The sequence below is a fragment of the Ambystoma mexicanum genome, chromosome 3q (assembly GCF_040938575.1).
Source record: "Ambystoma mexicanum isolate Mex_15411 chromosome 3q, UKY_AmexF1_1, whole genome shotgun sequence".
Classification (NCBI taxonomy): domain Eukaryota; kingdom Metazoa; phylum Chordata; class Amphibia; order Caudata; family Ambystomatidae; genus Ambystoma; species Ambystoma mexicanum.
The window spans coordinates 1,116,490,074-1,116,504,094 of record NC_090926.1 but is presented as its reverse complement, the minus strand read 5'-3'; the positions used below and the strand labels follow the sequence as shown (position 1 = coordinate 1,116,504,094).

At 44.8% G+C, this 14,021-nt stretch overlaps 1 protein-coding gene across 2 annotated transcripts in view; it reads left to right on the top strand.

The window, feature by feature from the left end:
- The window catches only part of LOC138447657 (epoxide hydrolase 3-like), a 374,419-nt gene extending 363,380 nt beyond the window's left edge, over positions 1-11,039 (top strand). For both annotated transcript variants that reach the window (XM_069603882.1, XM_069603883.1), the window contains 2 exons: positions 2,740-2,888; positions 9,459-11,039. In XM_069603882.1, the coding sequence (XP_069459983.1) occupies positions 2,740-2,888; positions 9,459-9,675 (366 nt within the window). In that variant the 3' untranslated portion in view covers positions 9,676-11,039. The remainder of the gene's footprint in view (positions 1-2,739; positions 2,889-9,458) is intronic.
- The last annotated feature ends 2,982 nt before the right edge of the window (positions 11,040-14,021 follow it).

Genomic DNA, 14,021 nt, shown 5'->3' with positions numbered 1-14,021 from the left:
TTACAAGCCGCACGGGCTCCGTCCACGAATACTTTGTATGCAAGTAAGTGGAGGAGATTCTGCATGTGGTGTAAAGATCAACCATGTTTAGAGCCTCTGAATATAATTCCGGAACAGCTTTTTCTATATTTTCTGCATTTAGCAGAGAGAGGTTCATCCTTCTCATCGATAAAGGTTCATCTGGCAGCCATTTCAAGATTCAAGCATAGAAGGCATTCATCACCACTGTTTAGTGAGCGGCTGATAAAACACTTAATGAAAGGCTTATTTTGTACTCCCCCTTCCCCCCACCCCCAATTAAAAAGTTTCCTCCGAACTGGAGTCTTAACCTAGTGTTGACGGAACTAATGAAAGCTCCCTTTGAACCTATGGCTTCTTCGTCTTTAAAATTGTTATCGTGGAAGTTGGCCTTTTTGGTGGCTATCACTTCAGTACGACGACTCTCAGAGATACAAGCACTAGTCATTGATCCTCCATACTTGAGATTTTAAAGACAAGGTGGTGTTGGCGACCAACCCTCATTTCATACCGAAAATTCCTACCGTCTTTCATAAACATTCGTCGATTGTACTACCTACATTGTTCGCGACTCCTTCTTCGGTCGCGTAAAAAGCTCTCCATACATTGGATGTGAAAAGAGCTCTAAAGTTTTACCTTCATCATACTCAGCAATTCAGAAATACAAGACAGCTGTTTGTGGCTTATGGGCCGTCGGCAAAAGGAAAGGCGATCTCAAAACAAGGGCTGGCTCGATGGGTCTCGTCGACGATTGCCTTTTGTCACTCGAAAGCGGGGAAGCCGCTGGAAAGGCGTCCCATTCCACGAGATCAACTTCATCTTCGGCGGCGTTGTGGGCCGGGATTCTGCTGGGAGATATCTGTCAGGTGGCATCTTGGTCGGTGCCACATACATTTACCCGCCATTGTTGCCTTGAACGGCAGCATGCAGACTATGTACAGATGGGATGAGCAGTCCTACGTCATCTGTTTCACTGGGGTAAGCCCTATTCAGGGGAATGTCCTTTAATCAATATATATATCTTCATGTATATTGTTGTTGTTCTTGTTGTTGTTTTTTTACGCTAACGTGTAACCGCTGAAGTTAAAAAAAAAAAAAAAAAAAAAAAAAGAGAAAATGTGTGCTTAGGATGGTATTGGTTTGCATTCACACCGCCAAATCAGGAGTACTGCTATACAATCTATTCTAAGCATGTGAATCCATGAAAGAGCCAATGCTGGAGAAGGGAATAGTTTCTTACCTGTAACTCCATTTCTCCAGCATTGGTATCTTTCATGGATTCACATGCGCCCGCCGGTCTCCCCTGTATGCAAACGATATATACCCCATTCTACTTTGGAGGGGTTAAAATCTGAGGGGAGCTGCGGGGGCGGGGCATTTATACCGCTACATCCTATTGGGGCACGCGTAAACAGCCCAAAATGACGTAGATGGGACACAGACGTGTCGAAATTTCTCCTATGGAAAACGGCTTTATAAATGTACCGAGGGGTCCCATCCTGACGGGGAATATTCTAAGCATGTCAATCCATGAAAGATACCAATGCTGGAGAAATGGAGTTACAGGTAAGAAACTATTCCCTTCTAAATTAGCTATGTAGGCTGAGCTGACAATGGCATGCCTATGGAGAGTTGTTTGATTAAAATCGTTATGCACAAGCAGTACCCATAGGATGCTAATGTAAGTAATATGTAACGACAGTGCAGAAATCAGTAAGATGCTAATACAAAAAGTAGGCAGAAGGCAATGCAAATAAAATCAATAGGATGCTAGCCTAGCATTTCGGTGCTGGACTGCTCCAGGGCAGGACAAAGACTGATATGTTTGGGGTATTTCTTCTCTGTGAAAGATAGTGAGCTAAAGACTCTGGGTAAGTCTCTCATAACCAGGACTAATGTCTGGCAGAGGGACTCCCAGGACCCCCCTTGTTAATTTGTATATTTAAGTAACTTTGGGTCTCACCCTAAGTTACTAGGGGAATCCAGACGTGGACCCCTTGCTCACTATTCTTAGAGAGGCACAGATCCACCCTACTGATGAGGTCCAACCAGACCGAAACACGTGTCTGGGGTTTCTGTTGGTACTCTTGTTCAGAGGAGAATTGCCTAGCATTTCGGTGCTGGACTGCCCCAGGGCAGGACAAAGACTGATATGTTTGGGATATTTCTTCTCTGTGAAAGATAGTGAGCTAAAGACTCTGGGTACGTCTCTCGTAACCAGGACTAATGTCTGGCAGAGGGACTCCCAGGACCCCCCTCGTTAATTTGCAGTCGAAGTAGAGACAGGCCTTCTGCCTGTTTGGATCCGATCAGCTGGGCAGCAGGGGAGGGAGATGGGCTCCGGCCCACTTGACTTCATGACGAGTAGCAGGACACATCTATCCCTCTGCCCATCGCCTCTGGTTTCTGATTTTCCACTCTATGCCCTTTTTCATATATCCTGCTCTTCTTTTCTTATGTAGCTATACTTTTCTCTTGTTGTATTAGTCAAATTTTTCTTTAACATCATTTTCTTCTGCAACCCATTGATATTCCACTTGCCCCTTCTTCTTTTGAAGCACAGAGAAAATGTTTCTAATAACGATATCAAAAGAAGGGGCAAGTGGAAAATCAATGGGTTACAGAAGAAAATTATGATGTTCTCCAATATTCTGTGTTTCTGTTCTTTCATGTCTCACTCAATGTTTCTCTTTTAATTTTCTATCATTTATTTTTCTACAGATGCTGAAAAGGGCTCTAACTGATGACAAGATAGGAATACAGAACCCTGAACGACGCCTCACTGAGGAAGAGACCGAGGCTTTCTTGTACAGCATGTCCAAGCCAGGTGCCCTTACTGGACCCCTCAACTACTACCGTAACCTTCTGAGGTACCAGCCACTGAGATTTCAATCCAGGGTTTCAAGCAACGCATTAAACATTAATTCTCTAAGCACCAGAAATGTATGAGTACTGGTTTAGTGAATGCCAACTGTTTTGGTCCTCAGACAAAATATCACAAATCAAAACTGAATCCAAAGAAAATGTTTTTACTCATGAGTGCCTCTTGCCACTTTCTAAGGTTCATCAAACCATCTCCTGTTGCTGTTAAAACCTCGGTGTGCTGTTGTCATACCTTTAACCCATAGACTCGGACTGACAGGCAGACTGTAGGCTATAGGGCACCATCGGGACCTTCGTGGGTTTCAAATTGGCTGGCCAGTAGGTGTCACTGACTGTCCTTTATCTTGTCATTAAAGGCCTGTGGAGGGAGCATGCATGTGCATGGCCACTAGCACGTTGTAACAAACTATTAGCATAACAAATGTAACTGAATAATGTATGTACATTTCAATGTACAAAAAGTGAAAGGTAACCAAAAGGCATTTTTCTGTTGCTCTCAAATGAAATAAAACATGACATGGTGCTTCTGTGTATATTTGGGATTTGTTTTCTGTTGGGGGGGGATTGATCAGGTTTATGCTTAATCCCCTCTCCCAGTTAGACCCCCAGTTCATTTTGCTGGACCTCTGGACCTTTTTCTTTCAATCCTGAATGAGTAGAGCCTTTTCTCCACTCCTTCATTCTTGTGGGCTCTGTCCTTTGGAACTATTCTTTGTATTCTACCTGTATTATGTAGTCTGTCTGCTCCATAGTTCTAAAAGGCATCTGTGTTTTTACTACTGCAGCACACGCCTCCATATGAGCAGGGTTACTGGGGACCCTTCAGTTCCTCCTTTAAGATCCTCTTTCTATATCCTCGAGTAACTACAGTTCTCAAAGATAGAGAGATACTTGGTATCTCTCCCAAAACTCTATAGTCTGAGAGATTGGCACACACCACCTTCAGTGGAGGGCCAGTGGGATACCTAGTTATCCCCCTTCTCTCTGCTCCTGTGACTTTTTAGTCACATAGACAATCTGGTGGCAGTGGACGTGTACTACCAACTATTGTATGGTTTTTATACCGCAGGCTACGTCCATAGCCCCGGTAGAGCACAATAGGGGCACCCAAGTACCATTTTAGGGCCTACCTTCTTATTTCGCCATTACTAGCGTGGTTGTTCTTTGTTAGATCTTTTACCATTCTGGGAGGGGGAGGTCAGTGCGTGTGCGTGTTTTGCCTTTGGCGGGAACCAGCATGTCTGGGCAGGCAGGAAGCGGGGGAGGAGCCCTCTGTCCTTTGTCTGCCAGCGTACCCGAATAGGACTGGCTCTCAGATGGGGAGGGGTCTGGCTGTCCTGCTTGGACAGCCAAACGCCCCTTTCTTTAAAATGCTGAGAGAGATTGCAGAGGAGTGTATGCTGGAACTGTATAAAAGGTGAGTCTTCTGGAGTGAAAAGAAAGTCGACAACTGGAAACTGAAGTAACCGAAGAAGAAGATGACCAGCGACACCTGCAGGCAATTTGTAACACCGTGAAGCGACCACTGCTGTCATGACCCCGTTTTCTTTGTGATGGAGGAGCTCCGTAGAGGCAGAGGACTCCCCTTTGACTGGTGGGAACAATCTGGTCCAAGACAAACTTTGAATTGAGCCATCTCCAGAGGTCTTAGGAGTTTCCTGAGCTGCGTAACCCCAATACCAGGAAACCTGGTGCCCATTTCGAGTGCATCGTCAATGAAAGGCTGAATCTGTCCAAATTTTTGTTGAACTCGTAAGGACACTCCAGAGATCTGATCCAACTCACCCAGACCCCCTCAACAAAAGCGAAGAATATTGACCGGGCGACCCGTGTGCTTTGTTGGTGCTGCAGAAAAGGCACCAAAACCACAAAGTGAAACAAGAAGTTGCTGAAAGTCGTGCCACAGGTCCTGCCTCTAGACTGCTGCTGAGAGACCTCATTCATTGTCCGGCCTTCAGTTATCAGGGATTGGTGATTGTTAGGGAGAATTCTCAGAAATGTGTTACTTTCTTCTACCTTAGAGACCCCCAGCTCTTTTTGCTGGACTTCAGGACTTTTCGTTTCTAACCTGGAGAGAGTGAGCCCTTTTTCTCACTCTCATGTATTTTTATTGTGATTTAGACTGTTTCTTTGAACTTTGGAGTCTGACAATAGGCATAATTTTTACATTGTGACACACAGCACCTTCAATACAGTTGCACAGGGAAGTCACTTAGATTTCCCAAAGGTTTAAATACCTTCTCTTGGTGAAATTGTTTCCAAGAGCAGTGAAGTGAAATTGACTTTGCTTACATTTTGTAACTTTCTAGACCCAGCACACACTATCTTACCATAGGGTGCTGGAGGTGTTACTTAGTTATACCCTTTGTCTAGTTTCTCACGTAACGTTTTTGTTAACGTTTCTACAATTAATGGCTGGTGGCAGTGGTTTACTTGGTGTCCAGTTAAAATGTTGAATGAATGATTTTGAATGTATTAATTTCGAAAATGTTTTTTTTTATTTTGTTTTTTTGGGGGTTTGACTAGTAAAAAAATGGTTATTAAAAATAAATTAAATTTTTCGACATTTTTCATTCGAAATTATTAAATTTGAAAATGTCACTATAAACCGGTTTACTTTTTACTACTATTGTGTTTTTGCCGCGGGCTGCGTTCGCAGCCACAGTAAGGCACCCATGGGTGCCCATTTCGTCAAAATGGCCCCGGTCTACTTTTTTCACCATTTCTTGTTGGAAAGGTCCTTCTTGAGATTTACTTTGTGCGCCAAACCAGGTTTGGTCCCTTTGTTCAAATTTTTCTTTGGCAGGATTCTCGAGTGAAGCCCGTCTCTGGTTCCAGTATGTCTGGCAGGGACAGGAAGTGAGGGAGGTGCCCGAAACTCCCTGTGCTTAATCCCATTGGTTGCAGGAATGCACCCAAAGGTGATTGGCCGACTGGCTTTCCGGCATGGATAGCCACTCTGCTGTGTGATTGATAGCTAGGCTGGAATGAATGGGAGAAGCCTGCATAAAAGGCGAGGGTTTTTGACTTGGAAGGCCAAGTCGACCACTGGATGAAGGAATCCAAAGTAGAACTTTGAATAGACGCCTGCTGCAACTCCTGGACCGTTGGTTTGCCCGGTGAAGCCCTGCTGCTGTGCTGAAAACTCTGAATTTGCCTCGACTAGAGAAGCCCTGCAAGGACGACTTCTCCCTTTTGAGTTGGTGGGACCAATCAACTCCAAAGTAAGCCTGTCTGACATTCTCTCGGAGCTGGCTGTATTTCCACTGTTGCTGCTGCTGTTGGACTGAAGTGCCAAGCAGAGGAACACCAGATTGTGTGCGTTGCTTTTAAGTCTGACCCGAGCGCTAGGAAGATCTTCCGGACTTCCTGATGCAGGACTGACCAAGCCTGAGCAACCTCAACAGAGTGCTGGACCCCAGAAGCAAGGAAAGCCTGGAGTGGTATTCGAGAACTGCAGTGTTGCTATTTGTTGTCAGATGCGAGGAGCTGGAACATCGAAGGACCTCTGAATTGAAGTTTGCCCATTGCTGCTGCTGCTGATCTTCCCATTGCAGAGCAGGAGTCCTGAGGCTCAGGAACAGGATCTGCAGAGCTGTACAGGAACAGAAGCAAGCTGGCACCATTTCTTGTAACCAGAGGTACTGTAAAGTCTAAGTGAACTTACCTCTTGTTGTGTAGCCTTACTTGCTCTAAGTTGAGACCTGTCTTGGTTACCTTGCAGAGTTGCTAAAGCTTTGCCCCTCACAAGCCTCATAGTTTGTGGCCCTTCAAGAGTTCTATATCCTACAAACGTTTCTAAGACTTTTTACCTAGCTGCAAAGAGGATCTTCAACTCCCCTTGATATTGTGCAATTAACGTTGGCTGTCCTGGCTCCCTGAAAGACTCTTCTTACCTTTGACTGTGTTTTATCTTTTCCCCCAGGAAAGGGATTCACTTATTTGACATTGAAACGTTTTTAAAGGTACTTACCTGTTCATTAATTATTTGTTAACCTTTTATTTTATTCCTCTATTTTATCTATTGCACCAAACTCAGTATTGCTCTAATTGTACCAGTGATACATCAGTGTCCACTGTCCTAGCTGTTTAAGTCACTTGAGGGTGTAGAAAGTGCCTGTGTTCCATCCCAAGTGGGTATCATCTGATTTAGAGAAACAGAGTGTGTTTTGAAGTGGATTATAAGTGTTCTATATATTGGTCCCTTCTGAAGAAGGCTTATACAACTGACTGTGGTAAATTAATAATTTTTTATCAAGAAACCTTGAGTGTAATTGTTTTTTTGAATAACTGCTACTGTGAGACTCTGTGTCACAACATTACTGTTCACATTGACCTCTCTTGAGATAAGCCTGGCTGCTCAGCCACGCTTCCAACCTGTGTAGTTCAGACTATACCAAAGGTTGGGTCTCTACTACCAAGAGGTCAAGGTTATTGTAGTGCACCCAAAGGGTACTGCATACAATCTTGCCTAACGGTGATATTGACCTACCTGGGACTTGGTGTGCATGGGACCCCAAGAGTCCCGTTCCTTCCTCTTTTTGCCTCTGACTGAATTCTAAAGGGTGCATAGCATGGACTCTTGTTAATGCACAGTTATTTTGCGTTAAGTAACTCAATGATATCCTGTTTTCCACCTCCATGTAGCATTTCACATAGGTTGTGTCCATCCTAAGCCAGAGTCATTTTCCTACCCTCTGGTGACCCATGTAGTGTGACTTTCTCTCAATACGAGAACGTGTTTGTTTTGATGTACTCCTACACCGGAGCATGTTGTGTTTTGAATATGTACAGATTTGAAGAGTTTGTACACTGGGACTGATTTATTTTTAAAGGGCCATACCACAGATAGCTGTTCAGGTTTGTGAAACTGGTTACTGTAATCTGGTCAGGTCTGAAGAGATGGGACACAGGAATCTTTTAGATTTTAGAAATCTAGAAACGAGAACTAATTCTTGCTTGAGAAACTATTGCTGTCGTAACTTCCTCCTCTTATGTCTGCGGCAGTATATGCTGTGGCTGTTGGGTCGTGGTGTGACAGTGAAATCAACCGAACACATGCAAAACAAGAAAAAGTTCAACACGTTCTTGAACGTACTCAGCAAGATGAGGTTCAATGAGCGTTTATTGGAATTTTTGAAGTAAAAAAAGATGGCTGACTTGACTTGGTATACAAACGGTGAGAAGGAAGGGTTGGAACAAACAGTAGTGCAGGAAGGATATTCACAGGGTCTTGTCTGATCCTGCAACTACCCGTCCAGGAACCCAATGCTCGTCCTATCAGTGTTCATAACTATTGGGGTCACATCCACGGGTTAACTACTGAAGGACCTATTGAGAGATAAACTAGAAAAAAAAGTAGCAAAAATGATTTAAAATTTCTGGATGGGGAATTTACAAAATCAGCATATGGGGCTATTTTGGACCTTAGGTCCAAGTCCAGGTGCGATTTCTTAGCCTAAATAGGGTTACAGCAGTCCAGTGGCGTTAGTCAGTTTAGTCTCAAAATAAGGATGTTTAATCAGTCCGCTATGCTTTGGGCTCCTACTAGGCTGGGTGGCTTCGCAGCAGTGACCTTTAACAACCAGCTTCCAGTAAGAAGTTATTGTTCCTGCTTGCATTAGGGGTGACATTACCTGCAGGGATTTTGATCATGACATGGTCTCTGCCGGCTGTCAAGGACGCTGACCCTGTTTGAGTCTTTCCAACTCTCCTGGTCCTTGACCTCTGTCTGCTCTCATTGCTCTGCACGGCATGTGTGCTATTTCTCACAGACTGAAAATGGGCCTCTTTTAAACTGCCTGGGCCCTGTGCCTACTCTCTGATTGGCTAGGATAGTCTGGTGCTTTCCTGCAGGGATGCAATTGGGAGTGAGGCTTTGTAGTTCAGAACTGGAGGAGAGTGCTGGGGTTGAGGGGAAGGGGAGCTTTAAAAGAGCAGTTACGACCTTGAAATCCTGCCATGTGCATTGAATGTTTGTTTGGTGAATAACCTGTTTCACTTTCTCCCTACTTTCCTGATTTCTCTTAAGGTAAAAGGGTTGAAACTTGGTGTTTTCCAATTTTGTTTTTGGTTTTAAGGCTACTTAAGTGTTTTGTATGTGCAAGCTCTGCAGCTGAATGGGGCAGTGAGGTCAGTGTGCTATGTTGGCCGAGTGGGGCACGTGCTATTGGGGTGTGAGGGAAATGCTAGGGTGGTGTCCTTTGACTGTACCAGGGTGTATCTGTATCTTGTTTCCCTGTCCCTAGAACTGGGGGTTTACTTGAAAGGCAATGGACTGGGTCTATGTTTGGTATTGGAATTGCGGGCTCTCCCAATAACCGTTTGTGTCTTTGGATGTTTGGAAGGACTCTCCTGAATAACTGCATACCACCTCCAGGAGTCTCGTTGCTTAGCATGCAGATTCCTGCTCAAGGCCCCACTAGGTCCTAGCAAAGGGGTGTAGCTTAGTGCGAGTTATGCATATTGGTCAGTGTGAAATACCAGTAGAACCTTCTCCGCCTAAATGACTGGTCCTATCTTGCTGGATTGAGAACTCTAATCTGTTTCTTTTTCAGTTCATTGCCTGTGAAGTGCCAAGACGTGCTGGTGCCCACTATGGTGATCTGGGGTGAACGGGACCAGTTCCTGGAAGTGGGCATGATCGAGTACTCAAAACAATACGTTCATAGGAGCTTCCGGGAGGAGAGAATACCGGATGCGGGGCATTGGGTCCAGCAGGACCAGCCAGAAGTTGTCAATCAGCTAATGAAATCTTTCTTGAGTGATGAGTGAAGCGTGAAAATGTGTGGGGCATGTGCATAGGAAAACGATGCATCCCTTTCACGCCAGCTACATATCGCATTATTATATAATTAAGGATAATCGCATTTACACTGCAGCAGTGGCACAAAAAAGCTGCATTGCTCCTTTACAGGTTGGTAGATGAGGAGTGCCTGCTTATTCTTCTGGGCTTGGGATATTATGGCAGATATGCGGATGGCTCCGCCTCTCCTTCTGTCACATACTATTCCTTTATCTCGAACTAGAATTTTAGGGATAACCCAAACTATGTTTTTGTGGTCGAACAAGTGGATCTTGACCGCTGATGTTCTAATTTTGCATTATTTTGCTTTCCAGTCCCAAGCTTTTCACTTAATGAAGACATATCCGTATGAGATTGGAAGGTGCACATTTCAGTCATAAGCGCATGCTGTGACCTCTCCTCGCACTGGGTCACAGGTAGGGGTGTTGCTAGGTCTGGAAAGATCTGGGGCTACTCTGTCTGGCGTTTGGGCTAGCTAGCCTTTTGGTTGTAGCCCATGAGCTTCTATACGGGGCTACATCCAAAAGTCTATAGCCCACCTAGCCCCTCCCTAGCGACGCCTCTGGACATAGGACACCCCGAAATCTCGATGAATCCCACCCTTGAACTTTGATGACTTGCTAATGGTTGGCAAGGTAGCTCTCTGCAAAAGAAACCCTTGCAGAGAACATATGATTGTTTTTGCAGATATTCTTGTCTGTGGCCTCCAATTATTTTTTTATCCATTCAGGAAAAGGCACATTTTCTATGTCCATCTACACACCATACGTCACTGCTGCATGCCTTCTGGTGCTTTGTCACCACTATTGGGAGGCTAGTGTTTCATAAACAGCATTGACAGTGTAGGCAGAGGTGTTGCTAGGGAGGGCTGAGGGGGGTATAGCCCCTGGTCTTTTGGTTGTAGCCCCGGATAGAACCTCAGGGGCTACAACCAAAAAGGCTAACTAGCCCCGAGTCCTGACAGTATCGACAATAGCGTAGCCCCAGATCGTTTACAGACCTAGCAACACCCCTGAGTGTAGGAATTGGGCGGGAATAGCGCTGCAGCACACTCTGTCTTGCCCGTGTGCTGCCAGAGCTCAGAGGCACAGGGGTTAACCCAGGAAACTCCCAGATCTGTACCCATGCCGAGTCTTGCGCGCAAGCAGCGAGTGCCTTAGAAGACACAGCTTGCAAGACCAAATGCAGAAACAGACAAAGCCTTACATCCTGCTCAGGAGGGAGCTGTCCAAATTGGTATATATGTCTTGCAATTTACAGACTTTATTTTGTTAAGGGTGAGTATTGTGTTCCATGAATAAAATCCATGAATAAAACAAAGTCCATATTTTCATTACTCCCTCAATAGTTTTTTGCTGAATTACTGTTGAAGACATGTATGTTTCAAATTTAAAATTGTGGCCGTTCTTATGTTCCCAAAATGCTGTTTCCCCAGGTTAGGGTTCCATGAAGGGATACTGATGTGTGACTTGGCCTGATGCCATGGCCTCAGCCCCACCACCACCAGCCCTGCTGAAGACTGAGAGGGCTCCCAGAGTAACTATTTTCCATTTCCAGCACTGAGCATTAGCCAACATGGTAATGCCCCACACAAGAGATTAGGTCCAAGGTTTTCTACGATTTGGAAGTACACATGCTATATTTAGTAACATTGTAGGCCTTTTAGTAGCCTGTGGTTTCCTAGCCATCTGCAATGGCCTCAACATTTGTTTGTGCAGTACTTTCCTGTTCTGATGCTGCCAGGATAGGTGTTATATCCCTTAGCTGTCCTCTTACTGCTAGTAGATAGACAGGTCTTGTTTAATTTGTAGTATTTTCACTTGGTTAAAATGTGGCGCTGCCACAAACAAGTTGTTTGTAAAGGACCGGCCTGCCTTTCAATAAGAGGCTAGTGCCAGAATTGATGAATGTCTGTTGTTGGAAAATGTGTCCCTCCTACCCCCCCCCCCATTCAATTGTCTCAGCGTTATCTCATGTGCAAGATACGCTGCACTGCCACCACAACCTTATTATATTCCTTTTGAGTGAATAGGGACAACAGAATCACCTAGTCCTCTTTCCCCAATGTCTATAAACTAAGGCTTGTAGAAGCTATCAATGCTGTTGAGCCTAGTACAGGACAAGTAACTGCCCGTATAGGTAGGAGACAGAGGGATTGTCCCATGGAGGTCATGGTTCATGGAAGGGCGCTAATATTCCATATGTTTGACTAGAAGTGGATGGAGAGCCATGAAGGAGGTCTAGTGACTCAGGACGGAGGCATTGAAAAAGGATGGAATGACAGGTGGTCTCTATTATAGAGGAAAGTGGAACATTTAGGAAGGGGATTTGGGAGAGAAAAACAAAACCTATTGTGTGGTGGGTGGAAAGGGCCATGAAGCAGGGTACGCGGGTCCAACCCTGTCCTAGCCCCCCCCCTAAAGAACATTGTGTAAAGATAAATTAAATACATTCTCTTTGGCCCCTGGCTTCTTCTTGTCCTGTCCTCTTGACCCCACCCTTGCCCTCCAGTGACCACCCCCTCCCTTCAGGCCCTCACTTCATCTTTCATCCTCCCAACTCACCTGCTGGACCCATGCTGTCACTCTGTCAATATGGCAATCTATGTGGCTTGTTAGCAGGCTGAACAGATAGTTTTGAGAGAAAATTTGCTTTTAAAATGATGAGATCATTGTGTATTTCTTGCAAATTGTTGGCATCTATCATGATATTTTATCACAAATGCTTTCTATCTTGTTTTTAACATTCATTTGCTCAAAGGGTTATTGTGCAATCAGTGCGCTTCTTCGACTGCCGTTTATGGGTTTGGTGAGGGGGCAGAGGGCTTCATTGGGAAGTAACTTGAGTTGGAACTCCACTTCGCTTCGTTCTCCACGATGTGCAGGCCTGTGTCATCAGTCATCCAGGAGGCGACACAGGCTTTAACCGCGTCACTGCAAAGCGCTGATGCAAAGGCTGTTTAAGCCTGTTTGTGGCTGGTTTCAGAGGTTGGGGGTGGGAGGGGCGCTGCCCGACTATAGTCGAGCATGTCCCCGGACTTCCAAGGTAGGTGCTGGAAAATTTTGTGTTTTTTTTTTTTTTTTATCCATCTGTGACAAAGGTAAGCTATGCTGCATATATTTTATAGCAGCTCTGCATTGTTGGAGCACAACAACAACCGGGGACACATCACACTCCGGTCCCTAATAAAATACGGGAGCTGAGCTGTGGTTAGAGAAACCTAATGAGACAAAGGGATGGGAGCCACCAGGAGGTGTTAATATCCCACTTAAGGCGGTCATGCTAAATGGTAGGACTGCTGTATGCCACTCACACAAAATACATGACTTGATTGAGGAACACGATTTAGATATCCCTTGGATTAAGGACACCTCGCAGGCCATATTTCATTGGCTGGTACCCAAGGGCTTTTCTATACAGTTCATCCATTGGAGTAACAAGAGGGGGAGTGGGGTGGCAGTGATTTCAAAAGTCTTTTAAAAAATCTTGCATATGGAGGTGCTAGCATGGAAATAGGTCATCAGTTTTCTACAAATAAAAATGTATTTGGGTGTGGTCTGCCAGGACCAGCCACAATTTGGAAGACTTGTACCAGTTTCTAATAGAAATAGGCAGTAAGCACTGAGACTTGCTGTGCCTTGGAGACTTTAACATATGGCCGGACAACCGCTCTTCACTGGATGCAAAGGAGCTCTGGGACATTGTAACTAACCATGATTTGAAACCTATGGAAGTGTCCCGCTCTCACATAAGGGGTAATTGCCTAGATCTACTCTGTAGCGAGCATTAAACCAACTGACACGCTGCCCGTCTCCTGGTCTGACCATTTCGCGAGGTGGTTCACTTTTGATCACACCTCCAAAAAGTGGCCACTATTATTAGTGATCCCTCTTCTTCCAAAGATTGCACATCAAATGATTTTGATATATTCTCTGGCAATTGGTTTGGATGCAATATATTCCTCAGTCTTGTGATAACTTCTTCGATAAGGGGGCATAGGTTGGCAATATTTGATCCAGGGTGGCCCGAAAAAAAAATCCCCAAACCCTGGTTTACAATAACTTGCATCCCACTATTTAAGCATCTTAGGGCAGTAGAACAGAAGTGGAGGAAATACTGAACTGTAATTCATAGTGACAGGGGGAACCATGCCCAAAGGGAATAGAAAACACTATTTTCAGAGCCAAGTCGGATTTGCTAATCATGAAAATAGAAGGGGCAAAAAGCCAATCAAGAGAACATTTATCAGCAATTTCAAATTTTGTGCAGCCAAAATATTTATTCTCTTCCATGGAATCTTCCAGGGACCAGGCTA